The 21,514-nt window shown below is 42.2% G+C and overlaps 1 protein-coding gene across 1 annotated transcript in view; it reads left to right on the forward strand.

Moving 5' to 3' along the window:
- The window catches only part of MAN2A1 (mannosidase alpha class 2A member 1), a 205,571-nt gene extending 186,469 nt beyond the window's left edge, over positions 1-19,102 (forward strand). The window contains exons 21-22 of the mRNA XM_056139074.1: positions 15,043-15,153; positions 16,402-19,102. Of these exons, the coding sequence (XP_055995049.1) occupies positions 15,043-15,153; positions 16,402-16,554 (264 nt within the window). The 3' untranslated portion in view covers positions 16,555-19,102. The remainder of the gene's footprint in view (positions 1-15,042; positions 15,154-16,401) is intronic.
- The last annotated feature ends 2,412 nt before the right edge of the window (positions 19,103-21,514 follow it).

Consider the following 21,514-nt stretch of genomic DNA (forward strand, 5'->3'; position numbering starts at 1 on the left):
ATATTTGAAGACTGCATAAGAGGAGAAGTATGTTTAGTTTAAGAATGAAGAGGTATACTCTATTGCAAACTACAAGACCCTGAAGGAAAGAGTGAGCAAAAGGGAATGCTCTGCCACAGAGGCAGGGTGGGGTGGTGTGGGGGATGGGGTGTGGGGGTGGGAGGGCTACTAGGATCATTGGTGGTAGAGAATGAGCACTGGTGGAGGGATGGGTACTCGATCATTGTATAACTGAAATCCAAGCACGAAAGTTTGTAAGTCTACAACTGTACCTCGTAGTGTTTAATTAATAAATGAATAAATTAAATTAAATTTTTAAAAAAATGAAGGGGTATAGCAAAACCAAATCAAGTAAGGATAAATACCTACAGATTTTGACATTTAGGGATTTAAAATTCTGTGTTCAAGATAAAGGACTTTAAATGCCTGGTTGTAGGAAATATATGTGGCTTATAATATTAAGTATAGTCAAACCTTAGCTTTTGTGACTGCCTCTCTGTCAGAAGTCTCTTTTGATGGTGTGGGTAAGCCTGCAGGACCTGTTTCCTGCTGCAGATACGAAGCTACTGCTGACAACACAAGGGATAGTGTTGGGAATCAGTCAAAAGTCCCTGCCTTTTTGAATCTTAGATTTGAGTGGGAGGAGGAGGATATTTAAAGAAGAAAAAAAAACAAGAGAAATGTAGAATTTTAAGATATGTATTACATAGTGGTGGTAATTGTTAAAGAGAAGCAAATAGAGAAGAGCATTTCCAGAAGGTAATAAAATTTGAATGAAGTGGTTGTAGAGAGCCCAGCAGAAAGGATGATAATGAGAAAAACTCTGTTGGAAGTCAGAGAAAAGGAATGATATGCAGATTTGGGAGGCATCTGTTTCAGTAGGTGTTAAGAGCCAAGTATGAAGGCCTGGAGGCAGGAGATACATTAAGAATGAAAGCATCCTGGGGCAAAAGAATAGCACAGGAGTTAAGACATACTTGAGAGATAGCATAGTGGATAGGGCACTGTCCCAGCCCAGGTTTGATCCCTAGCATCCTGTACAGTCCTCCCAGTGCCACCAGTATTGATCCCTGAGTGCAGAGAAGCTCTGAGAAATGACCGGGCTCAGTTCCCAGCACTGTATGGTCCCCAAGCATCACCAGGAGTGACATCCAAGTACTGAACCCCGACCACTGCCATATGTGGTCCAAAAACCAGAGCAGGAAACTTCCATTCCCCACTGCGAGGGCACATTTGTGAGCAGTTTGCCTCCACTTACTTGCCATCTGGCTTCCCGTTGCTCTCTTACCTTTGGACAGATAACACCCATTTCACTGCCGTAGAGAAGTGAGTGAATGCTGACTGAGCGCCATTTATCAAAGGGGACTGATCCCAGATGGACCTTGTTTGGGTCATTTGTGAGGAGCAGATAGAATAGTGCTAGGAAAGCTCTTTGAAAAGTGCTAGGCAGCCTTCTCCCAGCTCACAGCGACCCAAGCACAGCCAGGGCGTGGGGAGGGAGTCATCTCACCCACAGGGGAGGGAGGCACGGGTGGAGTAAGGGCAGCAGCTGTAGCCTCCCAACAACACCACACCCGGAACAGTGAATAAACTCAAAGGGCTGTGTCAGCAGAGGGGGACAGGCATCTTTGCAGTCACCCCAAAGGTCTCAGATCTTTTTGACCTGAGGGGACTTGAGAATGTCAATCATATTGGTGTTTAAGAATCTGAAAAAGTCATTGGAACAAAGAATCAGTGGACTTGAAGAAAGCCTGGTGGAAAAAATGAAAGACCTTATTCAAAGAGAAATAAAGGAGCTAAAGAATACTGTTATTGGGTTTCAGCAGAAAAAATGGATGAAGCTGAAAATCTAATCATTGAACTTAAAGTTAGCGTAAACAGCTACAGCAATCAAGTACTGGCAGTGAGAAATGAGAATGAGGGAAAATGAAGAGACATGCAATACTATTGAGAATACTCAAAAGTACCAACCACAGAATCATAAGGCATTCCAGAAGAAGAAGAAAGAAAAAGGAGGATGAACTGCTTATCAAAGGAATAGTAGGTGAGAACTTTCTCTGTATGAAAGATTGGAGCACTGGTCCAAGAAGCCCAAAAAGTGTGAAAGTAAATTCAGTTACCACCAAGACACACTGTAATCAAAAAACAAGAACCAAAGATAGAACTTCTTAAAGCGTGAAGAAAGAAAAACGTCAAATACAGTGGTGGAAGTGTAAGGTTCACAGCAGATCTCTCTGCTGAAACTCTATAAGTCAAAGGAGAATGAAATTGTACATAGAAAGTTTTGAATGAAAAGAATCTCCAACCAAGAATCCTCTGCCTCGCAAGGTAATCACTGAAAGTTGAAGGAGGGGCAAAAACGTTCTTCAGAAAACAGCACTTGAAGACATTCATAAATGTAAACCACCTCTGACAGGGATAGTGAATGGTCTCATATAGTAGACGCAAGGGTAAAGCAGCCTGAGAAACAAAACCCCTAGCAGAGGGCAGCAAATTCCTTCATTTCAATAATGTCCGTTAATATCAGTGGACTGAAATCTCCCAGAATGGCTAGATGGATCAAGAAACAAAGTCAACCCTGTTACTTTGAAGAGAGGCAGTGGAACTGTCCCACTCAACACAGGCTGGGAGTGAGGATATGGAGAACAGCCCAGAGCAGTAAGCTGCAGGAAGTTGGGACAGAAATACTTTTATCAAACCAAAAAGCTTTCAAGATAGAAAAAATAGTCAGGGATACAGATGGACATTATACACTGGTTAAGTTCTTAGCAACATACGTCTTTGTTGGGGCAGCAAACTTTGCCATGCAGCTGCTAATCACAACCTGTGGAGACACATGGGTGGCAGCCCAGTAGAAGTGGGCAGCTTTAATACCCCACTCTCAGCATGAGACAGATCAACCAGAAAGAACATTAATACAAACAAGAGCCATAGTGAAAAAGCAAAAGAATTGGAACTTAGACATAAACAGATTCCCCTCTCCCACCATAAAAGGTCCAATACATGACACGGTTTTCTCTAGATTAGAGCACATGCAGAGACACACCACACGGTATTCTCTAGGGGAGAGTACATGCTGATTCACAGCTCAAACGTCTTCATGTCAGTGTGCCGTGAAGGTAGAAGTTAACAATAAAGAGAAAGTAGGAGCAAGCACCAACACTTGCAGCTGAACAGCATACTTAAATGCAATTGGATCAAAGAGGAGAAAAAGAAAATGAAGACAAACTATAAGAACCCAGGGTTGAAAGAAAAAAAAAAAACCCTGAGATACAGGAAAATTCAGCACTGAGTGGGAAGTTTATCGCAGTACAGCATTCTGTATATCGGAGTAGAAGGTAAAGCTCATACTAATGACTTAATCTTGAGAAATCAGATAGAGAACAACACAGAACAGCTATGGATTCAAAAGTAAATAGGAGAAGGGCAATAATAAAAACTAGAGCAGAAATCAAGACAAGAAAACTACACAAGGGCAAGGAAACCAGAGCTGATTTTATGAAAGACTAATAAGCAAGATGTTCACACCATTAGCTAGATGCACAAACAAAAGGTAAGATGTTCACACCATTAGCTAGATGCACAAACAAAAGGTGAGGAAATTCAACCGAGATGAAAGGGGACAAATTATAGTAGATACCTCAGAAATAGTAGTCATCATAAAATGGTTCTACAGACAACTCCATGCCACTATGCTGGAGAACCTGAAAGAAATGGATGAGTTCTTAGAATCACATAACATCCCAAGATTAATAAGGAAATAAGTACTAAACCTGATGAGACCAATCATGTTATTAAAAATCTTCCTAAGTGGGGCCATAATGATAGTATAGTGGGTAGAGTTTATGCTGGGATTTGATCCTAGCACCCTGTATGATCCCCCAAGTAAGTATTCCCCAGGAGTAATTTCCTGAGTGCTGAGCCAGGAGTAACCCCTGGGTATTGCCAGATGTGACCCCAAAACAAAACAAACCTAAAATCTCCCAAAGATGAAAACTAATGGTCCATCTAGGCTCACTAATAAGTTTTAACAAAACATCAAAGACTTTGTTCTGTGTCCCTCAGCACTTGTTTATTAGTTCTAACTAGATGGATCAAAATTGTAACTTTTGCCATGAATCAACATTACCCTAATCCCCAAGACAGACAGATGTATAACTGATAAAATTACAGACTGATATCTGTTGTGAACATCAGTGCTCAAATGGGATTCATTCAAGCAATGCAAGGATGGTTCATTATACATAGATCAATAAATGTAATACAATATATCAACAAAAGAAGAACACAGTCTGCTTGGCTGTGCCCTCCACACCTCCAGACCAGCTTTCATCAGGCTGAAAAGCTTTTCAGCACAGGAGGAGCTGAGCGCTCATGTCAAAGGAGTTTCCAGAGTTGGGAAAATTACAAAGACTCTGGCCATAGTTGAAAATAATGCAGGACCTGGATCCATGCTGAGATATCACCGTGTACTTTCAAAGTTCTTCACTGCTGGTCTGCTCATCACGTGTAGTGACTGTGTTTTGTTGTACACAGGAAGCATAAAGGAAAGAAGTAGGCTACAGGAGCAGAAGAATAATGCTGCCCACACAAGTGTTTGCGCCAAGTGTACCTTAAGGAATCTGCTCCACAGCTTCCTCCAATAAGGACTTCTCAAATGACATGATCAACGAATTTCTAAACATTTTACTAGAAAGTTCATAAAACTTTTAAATAAGTACAACAAAATAGCTAGCTACAAAATCAGTACGCACCTACACACACATGCACACACACACACACACACACAGAAAGTTTGCATTTATATATGCAATGAATGAAGGACTTCTGCATCATACATTATACGTTACTCGTGAAGGAAATAGAAGAGGACAGCAGGAAATGGAAATACAGAATGTGTCTCTGGCTTATAAGAAACAATGTTGTTCCTATGTCCCTCCTACCCAAACATTACACAGATTCAATAAAACTCCCATAAAACCATGATGACATCCTTTAAGGATTTAGAACAAGCTACTAAAATTTGTATGAAATCATAAAACTCTCCAAATAGCAAAAACTATTCTAAGAAAATAAGAAGATGGGAAGTATTGCATTTCATGACTTTAAATTATACTCTAAAGTAATCAAAATTGCAGCTAAATTACACTACAAAGTAATCAGAATTGTGGAACAAAGATAGGCTCTCAGACCAGTGGAACAAAATTGAGAATGAGTCGTAAACCCTTAGGTTTGGGGACAGAATATCTTGGTCTTGAAGTGGAGCAAGGAAAACCTTTTCGACAAATGGTGCTGGGAAATCTGAATTGTCACATCTTAAAAGCTGAAATTCAAACCACATCTTATGCCATTCACTAAATTTACTCACAGTGAGTTTATGATCTCAAGATTAGGCCAGAATCCATCAATATGCTGAGAAAAAAGCATAGGCAAAACTGTACAGGATATGGACCTCAGAGTTATCTTCAGTGATTTGACTCCAGAGAAAAAGACAACAACAACAAAATAACAACAACAAAAAATGGGACTATATCAAGTTAAAATGGTGAAAGAAAAGCTAAAGACACTCCACTGAAGGGCAAAGATATTTGCACAAGTACATCAGATAAAGGGCTAATATCCAAACTATATAAGGCATTCACAAAGCTTAACAAAAAAAAAATTTAATAACCCATCAAACAATGGGGAGAGGAAATGAAAAGTTACTTCTGCCAATAATACATAAGGATGGCAAATAGACATCTGGAAAAGTGCTCATTGTCACCTTATTATCAGAGAAATGCAAATCAGTCCAATGGTGAGATGTCATCTCACTAATGAGAATGCCATATATCAGAAAGACCAAAAACTGTTGGTGTTGGTGGGGATGTGGAAAAAAAGGAATCTTCATCCCCTGCAGGTGGGAACATCATCTGGTTTGGCTGCTTGGAGAGCAGTAAGAGATTTTTCATAAAAAAAAATACAACTAAAAATTTCATTTGACCCAGTGATTCCAGTTCTTGCATCTCCCGCAAAACACAAAAACATTAGATAAAAAAAGATATATGCAGGGGCCAGGGAAATAGTACAGTGAGCAGTACATTTGCTTTTTACACGGATGACCTGGATTTGATCCCAGTACTTTATATAGTCCTCCAGGCACTGCCAGGATTGATCCCTGAGCACAGAGGCAAGAGTAAGCCATGAGTACCACTAGGTGTGCCCTGAACCCCCCCTCCCCCCCCACACACACACCCCACAGGAAGGTGTTCATGTCCATATCACTGCAGTACTTTGTACAGTAGCCATACTATGGAAATGACCTAAATGCCCAGCCACAGGTGAGTAGGTGAAGAAGCTTTGGTTTGGGTACGTGCAGCTAAGAGGAGATGTAGTCATACAGTTTGCGGCAGCATAGACAGAACTGGAGAACGTCATGTTAAGAGATGTCAGGGAGTACAAATTATGGATGAGCTCACTAATCTTTGAGCTATAGTAATATAAGAGGAGGAAAAAGATAGTATTGAAGAATAAGAAGCCAGGGCTAAAGCAGTAGTATGCTTGCTGTGCACTCACCTGACCTGGATTCAGTCTGTGACACCTCATAAGGTCTCTAAGCCCACCAGGAGTGAAGCCTGAATGCAGAGCCAAGAGTAAGTAAGCCCTGAGCACTTCCATGTGAGACCCAGAAACAAAAAGAAAAGAAAGAATAACAAGCCCTTGATGATTAATAAGTCCTGTGTGGATAGTTAGGGAGATGAGGACCAGACTTGAAGTGACATGGGGCTAGTGGTGGAGGGTTATGGGCATTTTGGTGGCATGGGGTACAGTGACTTTGTACATAATCCCATATACTTTGACAATAATGTAAAAATCTTACCCAAACTGTAATAAAATTGAATTTTAAGGAAAGGAAGAATGAGGCCAAAGCAGTAGTACAATGGTCAGGGCATTTGCCCTACATGTAGTCACCCACTTCCCATCTCTGGCATGCCATAATGTCCCCAGTGCCCTGCTTGCAGTGATCCCTGAATGCAGAGCCCGGGATAACTCCTCAGCATTGCCAGATGTAGACCAGAAACACAGAGAAAAAGGAGGGAGGAGGGAGAGAGAAAGGAAGAGAGAGGGAGAGAGGAGAGGGAGAGAGACAGAGACAGAGAGATAGAGAGCGCACAAGCTTAGTTAACATGTTGTTACCCTGATGACATTTATAGTATATAGCAACTGAGGTATAGATAGGGGTTTAGCAGAGGGGATAAAGGCCAGCTTAAGGGGGTATGGTACCACCACCAAGTCAATCTGTACAACCTGAAGGCACTTTCAGTGCTGTTGTAGAGCAAGTGCATCGGCACTGATGGTGCCTTCAGGCTTCCTGATACCCCAAAACGGCTGCTGTGCCTCTGGCCAAAACCCAACAACTCATGACCATGTTTTCCAAGAAATTAAATAGCCAGAAGTCAGGTATGTGGGAGCCACACCCACAAACCACCTCCGGCTCAGCTATACAAGCTCATTTATTGGCCTTATTTCTGAGACCCATAAATAAATCTCGAAAGAGATCAAAAGCCGCAGTTAATCGCGGATCTTCACATTGCTGAACAGAGCAGGGTAAATCGGAGGGGGGTGGGTTGGCCAAGGGCCCGCCCAAGCAGAGTCCCTGGCAGCCGCTTGCTTCCACAATCCAAAATCGCTTCCATATCCCCGGCCTGACTCTACCATCTCAGGTCGGACCTCACCAAGATTATAATCTGCTGAAAATTTGGGTATGTGGGTTTTGTGACTGAATCTCCAGGCTTTCTCGGGGTCGGGATGGACTACCTTCCCCCAACTCCCTGTACTTCTGGAAGCATTGGCAGTCACATCCACACCTCAAAGTGGCCACACAATTGAAAAGCTACACGAGCCTTACCATTCCTGATAAATATACCAAACGCCCTTAACAAACACCATGACCTCTTAGCACCTGTATTGCAAACCGTAATGCACAAAAGAAAAAGGAGAGAGAGAGCAAGAATGAAAGTGCCTCCCATAGAGGGAGGCTGGGGGTGGGAGGGTGGGGTCTCGGGGGATGGTATTAGGGAAATGTGCACTGGTTGGAGGGATGGGTGCAGGATCATTGTATGACTGAAACCCAATTATGAACAGCTTTATAATGGTCTATCTCGCGAATATTCAGTTTAAAAAAATTTTAAAAAGTAATGTGGAGTTCATGCCCAATTCAATGAGTTTAATCAATGACTGAATAAATACCAGTACTCCTACATTAAAAAAAAAAAAGAAAAGAAAAAAGAGAGACCAGTTTAATAGTGTAGAGGTTCATCCAGGAAGGAAAAATCCAACAAATATTGATACCCCAGATAACTATTATACTGGCCCATGTTCAATACTGAATCTCGGAATGGCTTATATTGCTGTGTCAGTTGTTGCCACTTCCTCATTACCTTTTGACTCTTGGCATATTTTTATTGTTTTGTTTTGGTTTGGGGGTCACACCTGCTCTCTCAGGGCTCACACCTGTCTCTGTTGAGAGCCAACATGCAGTGATGGGGTCACTTAAAGCAAGCATCTTAGTCTTGAACTTCCTTTTCCGCACTTAGCACACATTTTTATTGTTTAAAAACTTAGCAATCATTTGAGGAGATTGATTGGGCCATTCAGAAGACGTCCAGAAGCCAGACCAGTGCATTTTAGATTGTTCCGTTTTCATGTGTTGGCATCTTGTATTCTACAATAATGAGTTCTGCATTTGAAGGTTGCAATGTATTTTTTTAATTGAAATAATTTTTCTGTCTTTCTTGACTTCAGCATGCAGAGGTAAGCTCCAGAAAATATGAGACATCTACACTGGCCTATGGTTAAGGAAACATCCTCCTGACCGGGCCAGAGAGATAGTACAGCGGGTAGGGCCTTTGCCGTGCACGTGGTGGACCCAGGTTCAATTCTTGGCACCCCATATGGTGCCTGAACCCTGCCAGAAGTTTTCCCTTAGTGAAGAGCCAGGAGAATCCCCTGAGCATTGCCAGGTGTGACCCCAAAACCAAAAAAATTCTAAGCACTGCCTAACAGATGCATGAGAAATGCATCTGAGGCTCACCTGACGTGACAGGGCATATCTCTCTTCCTGCCTGACATTTCTCTAAAGGTTGTGAGGCAAACCTGCCCTGCTCACCTGCACCCCAGCCCACCTGAGTCCTCATGGAAAAAGGATTCATTGGTTCAGGAGGTTTTGTGAGGGGCCATGCAGGGGCTGAAGATGTCAACCATCATATCATGCTCATCCAATATTCCCTCTATTGGATGACCAGGTGATTTGGAACAAGTCTCACTTTCCTGATTATTAACATGGAGGTGATAATAGTTCCCATTTTAGAGATGTTCAAGGTCTAAGTGAGTAAATGCTTTTAAAGCATTTTGATAGCATCTATTTTGCAGAACTAGTGTTACTAACACTGGGGAAAACAGAGTAGCACTTTTTTCGAATAGCCATTGGAGATGAGTGTTTATTGACAAAGCAAATCTTGATGTCACTTTCACTTGTACTTCTGATATACTTAATTGCCAGTTCCTTAGAATTTTCAGAAATGTGGGGGTCATTATGCTTGATACCTCATTTGCTCTTGCAGCACTGTGAAGAAAGGCACTGCATCTTGGAAGATAATAGATAAATTTTTCAGTTCACAACCATTTAGTGGTGGCTCTGGGAGGCTGTCTGGCATATCTGACTCAAGACCCTTTCTCAGAACCTTATTCTGTCTCTTGCATGGGATAAGAGGGAAAGCAGTCGTGCCAAAAATGTTGGGAATATGCTGCCTGTTTTTCTCTGGTCTACTTAGTAATAATCACCAACTATTGATGGAAAATATATATATTTTTTTTTAATTTTTACGTTTTCTTTTACAAAACTACCCATGTTTCTAGAATACAGCTTCTTTTCTCTCTGTGTGTATAAGCCTCACCCTTCTTACTATGGAAGTTCTGGTGCTGTTCCCATCATAAGACTATCTACCCCTAACCCTTACATTCTGGTCCTTCCCCACCTACTCTATGACCATGTTTCACCAAATCTCGAGTTATTTATGTTGCAGTTCATCACTATCCTTGCTGAAATACTTTTATAAACTAATTAAAAATAGGCTCTTTACATGCACCAATGATGATGGTGTGTCACGCCCTTGGGATTTTGGGCCCTCCCCTCCTCCTCTTGTTATCCATTTCTCTGCCACGCGTGGAAGCCCCTGATACCTTAGGTGGGCTCCCATGACATTCCTCACAACCCTCTCTCCTCCTCAGGTAACAACCCTGTGTCTCTGCTTGCCTTCTAGGCAATTCTACCCATATTTGGTATATTTTGATGGATTGTTTCTCTATCTGCTCTTTCTTCCTTCAGAGGCTGTCATTTCCAGAATATTGAGATCTTGATGATTAAAAGAAGGAGCCTCTTCAGATGATGGGAGCAGCATTTTGTTATATTTGTTGCTCCAGGAATCAAGCCTAGTGCCTCTCACACGAAGAAAAGTGCCCTACTGCTCTGCTGTACCCTCAGCCCTGGGACAGCCTTTTGGACAGGCAACATTGGGGTCTCCAGGGAGCTTAATAGAGTGCAGACTTCCAGACTCTCACCACAGACTTCCAGTTTATAAGATCCCAAGTTATTCACTGCACATTAACCTTGGGAGACACTCCTGTTTCTTGTTCACTCTATTGATCTTGTTCAGCCAGCTGAGATCATTGGGGACCAGTGGAATCATGGCATTCTCTGCTCAGACTGCAGAAGGCGGAGTCCAAGGGCATTGATGCCTGGTCGTTGGCATTGTTGGCCATGATTCCTATTGAAGGGTGCGAGACGATGCATGTGATGCATGCATGGGATGTCCGTACATTTGAATATCATCTTACAAGTCGTCTGCCCACTAGCTTTGTCAAGGGGTACTATGAGATCAAAATGAGTCCCCCCCCAAGTGTTCAATAAGTCTTATCAGCAGTTACTGTTACCGTCATTGTCATTGGCCCTTGATCCTCTGAGGTGCTCTCCATGCATCTCACCTCAGTCCCTGGATTTTTAGCAGTTACGTGATATCATTAGTGCCTGTCTCATAACTATTTTGTGGTGACTTTCACCTTGCTAGCCTAGCTCTGTTGGCTTCATTCTGTGAATCCATATCTCTTCCTCATCCTCCACCCAGTGCCTGGAGAAATCCTTCCCTTGCTCCATGTAGACTATGAACTGGGTGTGGGTTTATCCTTAGATATGGGTTCTGCTTAGTCCTACTGCAGAGTTAAACTCCAATCTCATTTTGCGTTTTACAGAGATGCTTAATTTGAAGGTCATGCAGCACAAGGCTCGGTACAGTGTCAAAGTTTGTGAATTTTCTTACCTCTGTCCTGTCCCTCTTTTCTAAGTGCAGATACTATTAATGCAGTAATGAATATAAATCTTTGAAAAATCTATTTACTCTCCTATAGTATTAACTGTGACTACTTGAAGGTTATCTGTTTTCCTGCATGCGTACTTAAGTTAAATTCACAGTTTCCCTACTTGGAAAAACAGTTTTCTGGAAATAAAATGTCTAGACAGACTTTGAAAGTGAAAAACCGCTTTGCCTCAGGTATTTTTGCTTGAAAACTGATACTTTCATGAATATTTGATTTTTTTTTTAAACTTGGAGGAGATGATTACTGTTTCAGTTGGTGTTCTAGTCCTTAGGAAAGTGTGCTTTCAGAGAAAGTATAACTTTTTGCTTTTAGTGAAAAGTAATTTGTATGGTTTTATTCTTCTTTTGTTTCATTTATTTCTACTTCTGATAAAATGTAAGGACAGTAAATTCCAAAGGTGTTTCTTATCTCACTTTTTCTGGTCACCTGTAGGTTGCTGTAAACCTTTTACTCATTATTGCAGGAGCAAATATGTAGTGGTAGTTGTAACAGCAGTTGTTATATTTTGTATAGATGATTGAATACAGTCCTATGTGGGTGCTAAACTGACCCTAAGAGGTGATTGTAGCCTTGGGTGCAGTTGAGGGGGGCATTTCCTGTTTGAAGAAAATAGACTTCCAGGAAAACATGGAGTAAAATATTCTGAAAAGGAGACAGTAGGGTGGGGAGTTGTGACCTGTGAGTTAAACTGCTGGAGCTCTCAAGGTTAATTGTGATAGGTACTTTTCAAAGTGTCTCATTAACAGTATAATCTGGGTATCTGAATTAAAGTGTTGTTATGATACTGAGGTGAATTGTAGACACCTGATTTTTTTGTTTTCTGATTCCTTTGCTACAAAGTTATGTCAGTAAAGGAAGTTAATAAATTGAATCTGAGTATCATTAAATCTCTAGCTATTATGAATATAATCTAAGGGATTATAGAAATAATAATAGATAACATACTGAGGACTTTAAGCACTAGACACTATTCTTTTTTATTATTATTTATTTATTTGTTTATTAATAGTGAGTCACCGTGAGGTACAGTTACATACTTACAAACTTTCATGGTTACTTTTCAGTCATACAATGATCGAGTACCCATCACTCCACCAGTGCCCATTCTCCACCACCAATGATCCCAGTATCCCCTCTCACTATCCCCACCCTGTTCCCCCCCACACACACCCCACCTCGCCTCTGTGGCAGGGCATTCCCTTTTGTTCTCTCTCTTCTTTTGGGTGTTGTGATTTGCAGTAGAGGCATTGAGTGGCCATTGTGTTTGGTCTATAGTCTACATTTGGCACGCACCTCCCATCCTGAGCAGATCCTCCAAACACCCTTTACTTGATGTTCCCTTCTCTATCTGAGCAGCCTTTCCCCCCAGTATGTGAGGCCAGCTTCCAAGCCATGGAATAAACCTCCTGGTCCTTATCTCTACTATTCTTGGGTGTTAGTCTCCCATTCTGTTACTTTATATTCCACAGATGAGTGTAATCTTTCTATGTCTATCCCTCTCTTTCTGACTCATTTCATTAACATGATACTTTCCACGTGCTGGACACTATTCTTATATTACTTTATGGCTCTAAGGCTGGAGAGATAGCAAAGCAGGTAGGGTTTGCCTTGCACGTGACCGACCTGGGTTTGAGTCCTCTGTTCCTCTCATAGAGCCTGGTAAGCTACCAAGAGAGTCTCACCCACACAGCAGAGCCTGGCAAGCTCCCCATGGTGTATTCGATATACCAAAAACAGTAACAAGTTTTACAATGCAGACGTTACTGGTGGCCACTTGAGCAAATCGAACAACGGGAGGACAGTGCTACAGTGCTACTTTATGCCTCAGACCTGATTACACTATTTCATTAGATTTTGTCTCCATCTTCTAGTAAAGGATAACCTAATTAGCAGCCAATAAATTGCAGTTAAAATCCACGTATCAGGCTGCCTCCCAGTCCAGGTTCTAAAACATCCATATCTCAGAGCTGGAGAGACAGTACAGTGGGTAGGCGCTTACCTTGCACTTGACTGGCCTGAAGTCCAGTTCCTGTCAGCACATTTGGTCCCCCAGTCCCCACCAGGAGTGCAGCTATTAGTAAGTCCTGAGCACACTGGATATGGCCCCAGAAATAAAACATCTATAGCTTCAGTACTAGCTTTTTCTATCCTGCTAGCTAAGCTACCTGGTATAGTAATTTTCGACAGTTACCCCATACCACAACTCCATGAAGAAGATAGACATGGATTAATTCCATTTAACGGACAAACTGATATTTAGAAAGAGACAGTGACTCTTTAGAGTCAGTGACTCTTCACGCATTCACATATGACCTGGGACTGTTCTCTTTTTCTTTTGAAAGATCTTATATCTGTAATAAATGAAGTGTTTTCTTATATGTGTAGTTGTACTGTTTGAGTACTCTATGAAATTTATTGAAATTTCATTAGAAATTTTATCAGGATTTCATCTTGCTATGTATATCATGTGGTCCTGAGATGAGCCAGATTTTGTAAATGACATTTTTCTCTCCCTTCAAACAAAATCTTAGCTTTATCAGTGTGAAATATCATAAAAAACAGGTGATTCCAGCCAAGAATCTAAGGTGAAGACAGCTCTAAATTGTTCAGGCACATTAAAATCAAATCAGCAGTGGGCATGCTGGCAGCACTTCAGAAAAGGCATCTCAGATGCATTAAATCCTGTCCCCAAGTGAGGATGATCCAGAATTGGGCTAGATTTGAGTCTGTGGCCACAGAAGGAAAGGGGGATCATTTTCATCATACTGTCAGTGAAGGCAGCACCCAGCTGCTCACTGAACACCCGAGCCTCCTTGCTGCTCTGCAGTGCCCTAGACACATGAAACATGGGCTCTGCCGCTGGCATGCCTCTCAGCTCCCACTGCCTCTCCTGGAGATTTTCACTTTACTTAGCTTATTGTTTTTTTCCTTGCCATATCTGTCTTCCCACTCTAGGAAACATAAATTTTAATAAAATAATTATCACTTTAAAAGTTCAAAGACTTGAACCTTTTATGAGACCATAACTTAAATGGGTGTGAGACCTGTTGGCACAGGAAAGTGTACATGGCCTGTGACTGGTGCCACGTGCAGTCTTTCCCTTGTCGCCCTCCTAGGAGTAGCCTCTGTAACAGATCCCAGGGATACATCGAGCTAAGAAATGTGGTTGGCCTAGCAAAGTGATAAGCCTAACTAATGTACATGTCTTCTGTAGAAATAATGAACCAATACATTGCTGATTAAAAATGTTAATGCAATTAGCAAAAATTAGTGTTCAATAAAGGAGCATGTTCTCATTTTAAGGTGGGTGATACATCATCATTGACCAGATGAAGACTAAATAGAGCTGCAGTTTATTCAGCTGATGAATAAACTGGAAAGAAAATGGAGAAAAATGCAGTGCTTTATGTGATGATGTAGTAGGTAGTGTATGGACACAGTAGCCCTGGTCTTGGGGGCCTGTGGAGGAAATGACCAAGGCATCAGATGACATGATAGGACCCTTCCTGGGCACCATGAGGGGCTCTCACATGGCTCCAGGAGACGTTTGTGGTCTGGGGAGGAGGTCACCAAGCCGGTAGCGTGTGTGGGTTTCCATGTCTGCCCTAACCCCATGCCCTTCCATTGCAGGGTGACGGCCAGCACCCCGATGAGGCAGCTTTGATCCTGCACAGGAGGGGCTTCGACTGCCGCTTCTCCAGCAAGAACACAGGGCTGTCATGCTCCACCAGCAAGGGCAAGGTGAGCCCACTTGCCACTCCCGGGGCTGTACTACCCTGCCCCTGTCAGACAGGACCAGGAGACACTGCCATTGCTCTCTGCCCAGGGCCCTCCTATGCAGGGGAGTGCTCTCCATTCCTGAGAAAGTGCCTCTCAGGATGCAGTGTCCTCTGCTGGGGGACTGCAGCCCACAAACTCCCTCGGTGTGAGTCGGACGGGTTGAGAGATCAGCCTACCCCACCCCGTGCCCTCGGCTGCGATAGAAGTCAGCAGGGGCCACCCCAGCAATGCTGGCCACAGCTAGTTTCATAGTAGCCCAACAGTAGGACCATGGGCAGCTGGACTTCTCCAGTCAGTTGCTCCCGGGGGAACTTCCTGCGAGTTCACTCTGAGGTGGGACAAACTCTCTGGCCTTCACTCACCAGACTGCCCACCTCTCCTGGGCTTGTTTAGGTTGACAGTACCACCTGAGAAGTGGTGGGATCCAGCCCCGGCCTCACTGGGCCTCAGCTTGCCCTGGTCTCACCCAGAGGTCTCCAAGCCTTCTTGGTATTCTACCCACTGTTAGGGGAAAAAGAAAAATCACTCAACATGGCCCTGGAAATCAACCTTTCTTTAAGTCAACAAACAAATTTTCCTGCTTCCCCAAGGCTACGGGAACCTATTTGTTGCTCTAACACCCTTGGAGCAGCTTGCCACAGAGAACACTTCCCTGCAGCCGATGGGGGGGGGGGGGGTGCTGAACCCTGATGGGGCTCTGGCTACTCAAACAGAGGAGCTCTGATGCTTCTTTCGTTTTAATCTCACTAACATGAAGTCAGGATGAAGATAGCACTGGTATCTCTGTGTGGTCAGTGTGTGCTGTCATTGTGATAGTCTGGGTCTGCATGGCCCTGAGTAGTTCTGTTGAGATTTTTGAAGGAGTTTGAAGTCCAGGGGGTATCAGAAGAGCCTGGCAGGGCATGGGACTCTCTGACTTGATAAGCCTCTGTCCTTCGGGGAGTCTGCCCCCTGCTCTCTCAGCTCTAGCGGAAAAGGGAAAACAGGTCTGGGTAAGAGAGCACAGATCCTCCAAAATGCAGCCCCCGGGTGACCAGAGTGCGGCAAATCACGAAGTGTGTCTCAGTCTCCCCTATTGCTCCTGAGAAGGAAATTCCGACATCTTCTTGGACTCTTCCCATCCTCTTACCCCTGAGCATACACATGCACCTATAGACCTTTCTTCACAGTTGAACTAAATATGCTCATTTTTATCATTTACTTTTTTAGATTGTGGTCCAGACCCTTTTCAGCAAGTTTACTGTTGAGAGTCTCGTACCTTCATCGTTATCCTTGATGTTCTCCCCTCCCAACGCCCGCAACATAAGTGAGATCAGCTTAAGTCCCATGGAAATCAGCACATTCCGAATCCGGTTGAGGTGAACCTGGCTTTCCTTTCTGGACTGGGAAGCATTGGCTTTTAGATGTTTCTCGATTTGGCATGCAATAAGGAAGTGCATTATTTTAGCCTCTGGCTACTATGATTAACAGAAATTCTGTTCCTTTTTTTCAACCAATATGGTAAGAAAGAAAAAGAAAAAAGCCATGCTATAATTATGCCAGTTTTTTTCCTTTCAATTTCCTCCGTGAACAACCACCATCAGTATGAATCGATGCAACAGATGAAGAAATGAATAAAGACAACCTTTCAACAGATTGTATCTCAGGTTAACGCTCAATAATTATATCTGTGTTGGAGGTTGTAAAGAGATTGTTCTAAGTAGTCATGTTGCTGATACTTCACTGCTTTTTAAAAATTCCCATTTTTTTACTAAAATGGAATAAAGAAGCTGGTGGGTAATAAGTAGCTAATGGCCAAAATAATTGCAATCTTTCAAACATGTTAGGAAAATTTGTGTGCCGAAATATGTGGAAAAGTGCAATCTGTCACCCCTACTATGGGACTAACTTGATTTTTCTACTATACCACTTGCCCCATCCTGCCCTTTGTATGTATTTCCAGAAGTAACAGATTCTGAATCATTAAAGAGTAGTAAAAGAGAACTATTTTCATTACTTGATCACATGGGATAGGTGCAATTCATTCCATTGCCACTGAAACCGTAGGAGCGATTCCACGGGCGCCAAGACCTCTTCCAGGCACCCCCATGGTGTCTTTTTACACAGCTCATTTGAATACAGATGTTCTGAGAAGGGGTTTTCTATTTTTAAATTACCATATCAGAATAAATGTGCCTTATTTTTTTATAAGTCTTGTTAAGTCCTTCGGTGTCCATATTACTGTTTGGGTCAAGAGGGGTTGTCAGGAGTGGGGGGCTGGGTACTTTCTATGACACATAAATTGTATCATTTTCACCTGACAATGCTGGCCACCTTCTAATCTGTTTCATTAAGTTTGTAGTGATGTCACCGTATACATTTTGACTATTTGAATGTACTGAGATGTCAGAAAACAAAACAAGGAAGGAAAATATCATCAATGAGATAAGCTACTGCCAAGGAGCCGGCAGCTGGAAGCTGGGATTCTGGGACATCAGAGCCCTCATGGTTTCTGAAGGAGAGAATGCTTTAAATTTGACCCTGCTGGAAACTCACTTCTTTGTAATCCATCATGATTTTTTTTAGTGTGTTTGTCCTGAGTTCTGAACTCCCCTGTGTGCTGACCTCAGTGAAGTCTAACCTATGTGCCATTACAGTTCTTCTGATGTATTGGTTGGGGATCATTGCTAACTGATAGTACTAGAAGCTTCATTAGTATCATTCCAAACTTTCAGCTTTAACTGAAAGAGGATTCTTTAAGTACAGACTCTAGAAAATTAGCCGTTAATCCATAGGTTTAGTATTAGATGACTTTCAAATTTCTGCTGTCTCTTATTCCAGCATCTTTATGAAGAACTTTATACACCTTGTCTTTCATACGTGTTCTGCTGCTCATCTGAATTTTCAGTCAAGATGCAGCTCCTAAGATTATTGGAAAGTTGCATTAAATTTATAGATTTCTTTTGCCTTTAATAACTAAAGAAACAATACCAGTGTTGATAAAGATATTATAAGGGAATAATTTCATGCAATAAACATGTACTGTAAGTTTCTGTCCTCCTTTTGGAGGGGAATAAACAACTACAGAAGAGAAAAAAAGCTTCCTTTTCTTGGACATCTACAGATGTCAGGATTGCCAGAAGCAAATCCCAGGAATAAGATCACTATTTGCATCTTAACTATAAAACTTTCCTCTGGACATTCCCTATGGTCCGTGGTTAAGTGAGTATGTTTCATCATCCTGGAAGTTCTGATCATTTGGAATCCAGTATCGCTGCAATAACAGTGACGTTGCCACTTGACATTGTTTGAGCCGGGTCTGTCTGTCCCTAGTCAGTCAGGATCTTCATCAGTGTGTGTTTGCCACCAGCTATAGCAGAAAATCTCTTTACCAGCAAGTTTCTGCTTTTTTATTTTTAGGATAAATCAGGGAAATGAAGAGAGGATGCTTTTGCTTTGGGTTGTGGTCAAGAACTGATTAAATAATTTAGTGTCTCCAGCTCACACTGAAAACCATACACTTGGAGTGGTGATCTCTGTGGCCTACTTGTTTGCTTAGGTTTCATTACATTTATTATCACAAATATTTCTGTTGACCAAGTAGCACATTAACCTCTCCTCTATTTTTTTTCCACTTGGGCTTTCAACTGCACTGTTTGAGAACAGAGCATCCTTCTTTTATACAAATACTGATTTAAAATAAAATGCTGTAAATGTGTTGTAAAACATTGTAATTACCTTCCTATGTCTTTGTTGTATTTGTGCTGAAATGTTTTCACATTCCTTTATCTGGAAGAAAATCTTTGCTTTCATTTTGATTATGTGCTTACCTTGGAACCAATAGGTTTTGATATTTTCTCTTGGAAGATTTTATATCTTTTTGGGAATATGTAATATAAAATCTCTAATAAAATATAAATCTTACCATGTGCATGGTGCTCTAGAGTTATGTTCTTAAATCCTGTTTGTACACAAGAGATATTAAAACATTTTTCTGGGATAGGATATAGTTGGTATGGTTTTTTTTCTCTCCTTTGTGAATAAATCACTCTTTAGCCCAATTTTAGTTAAAAAAGATTATTTTAGAGAGGAAATGTCATATGAGAGTGGGTGTAAATTTGTGTGTGGGCGTGAGGGGACTTTGAGGCGAGTCTAGAGTCCTTCCCAGCAGTGGGGTCCTGTGGGCTATTTTGAGCCAGTTAGGAAAGAGGCAGATTGTAGTCAAATTTCACATATTCCAGGACGAGGGTGAGGCGGGGAGGAAGCCAAGACAGGAAGCCTGCAAGGTCTGTTTGAGCAGATCATCAGTGAAGGTGGGTGGAAGTCTGGAATCTCAAAGCATTCCACCGCAGCACCCAACTTGTCCTCCTGTGGAGTTTTATTGGCATGAGAGATGAGGGATAGTCAAGGACTACTACAAATTCTGCAAGTACATCTGGATTAGCCATGCACAGAATGCATACTAAGTAGAAAGTTTGGACTTCTTTGGCATTAAGAAGTGAATCAGTGAAAAAGTAAACAGGTTTTTTTTTTTTTTTAGTATGTTAGCAAACAAAGCTAACATCCTAGAGACATAGGAATAAAAAGTAACAAATTTCGTTAGCAGATGATGGGAGTTGTCTCCCTCTCAGTATTTGATCACCAATATATCAAAACACTGACATTAATGTAGGTCTGAGAGATCTGTGAGATGAAGTCAAGTAAGAGTGATTGTAGCCCTGGATTACTCTACGGCTTAAAGGGAACTGGGAGAAGTAACCAGGGCTGGCAGCTGTGTTGCACAAGGCAGAAGCCTCGGGAGGCTGAAATGGGCAAAACTCCTTCAATATAGGCCATCAGAAGCAAAAAAATGAGAAACTTACTGGTTGTTCAAGGATAGAAAGCAGGCCCAAAGGCTGTCACTCAGTCGGGAATGATGTTCTCCAGGAACTGTGTTTGGCTTTGATTTTGCTTTCCTCTGAACACAGGTCTCAGTCCCACCCTGTGTATTCCAAAAATGAATACAAAAGGTGCAGCGCTCTCTCTCTCGCTCCTGCCTGCATGGTGGTCTCAGGCCGCTTCCTCAATGGGTGGACTAAGGAGGGAATGAGGGCCATACTGGTTGGTATCAATTGCAGTTTATTCCAGTCTTATCATCATTCTTCTTCCTCATTCCCTCCTCTCCCCCCCCCCCACCCACTCTCACTGCCTTATCCCAAATCATGAGTGGTTGGGGTAACAGTTACGTGTAGGTGTGGTCATACAATCAACAGAGGTAAAGTCCTTCCCCCAGGGGAAGCTTCTTCTAGGACAGATTCTCATTCATCAGGATCACCTACCCAAGGGCAAAATAACATCTGTGCTAGTCCAGCAAACATAAACATTCATAAATATTAGCCTTTTTGTATGGACACAGAGATACATTAAGCTTCTAGGGTAGCTCTCCTGGAGACATCTTGCTATAGATTTTAGATAGCAGTACTCAAGCCAGATTAATCTTTTCTAACCCTAGCAGGGTCCTAATCTAGTTGTTACTTTTTGGATCATGACAGAATTTGTCCATGACTGTACTCTTATAGTTAAGTATTATGGTACCTTGGCCTGGCCCATTTCAATGCCAGGGTAGCTCACTGCTTGCCCTGGGTCCATTCAGTCCCTTGTTGGGAGCCTGCTTTTGGGGTGCTAGGAAGTAAGGGCAACTGAGGCTTACGTCGAGAAAATACCAGGAGTGAGTATTATTTGGAGTTGAATTAGCTCCCAAATTACCCATAGCATTAACTGTCTTCCTGTGTCTGTACAAAAAGGACATTGCTCTGAAGTAAAAGGGCATAAGGAGAAGAGAAAGGCAATATTTCACTTACAAAAGCAGGTCCTAGAAGGATATGACCTTACAAGTTAACAGAGTCTAATTACAGGATACAAGTGATTGACCTGTTGGGGAAGCAGAGCACAAAGTAAGAGGTTACAGATAAATAGGAATGGGAGTGTCTCAAGTTCACTGTGATGGGTATTACTCAGTAAATCCAAACTCCCTGCGGCCAGGGAGAAAGGACAAACCAATGGTAAGCCTAAAATGTTTAGAGCTATATTCCAATAAACACAGAGGAATGGGAGTGTCAGACAATGTCAAACAAAGGACAGACGAATGTTACCCTACACCACCCAAGCCTGCTGACTTCTGATCTGCATTTTAGAACCACAAACAAGCAAGATCCATCTGCGCTGGGCCTGGGGCAGTTTATAAGAAGTGCTCTTCTGAATTATTTAACCATAAGTTTATACCCTGTTCCAAGCTCTGTCAGAAAACACCCTATAAATTCTGTCCATTGCCCATCAATTCAAAGCCAGGTTTTCCGGATGGCAG

Source organism: Sorex fumeus, unplaced genomic scaffold (assembly GCF_029834395.1).
Source record: "Sorex fumeus unplaced genomic scaffold, SorFum_2.1 ptg000131l, whole genome shotgun sequence".
NCBI lineage: Eukaryota > Metazoa > Chordata > Mammalia > Eulipotyphla > Soricidae > Sorex > Sorex fumeus.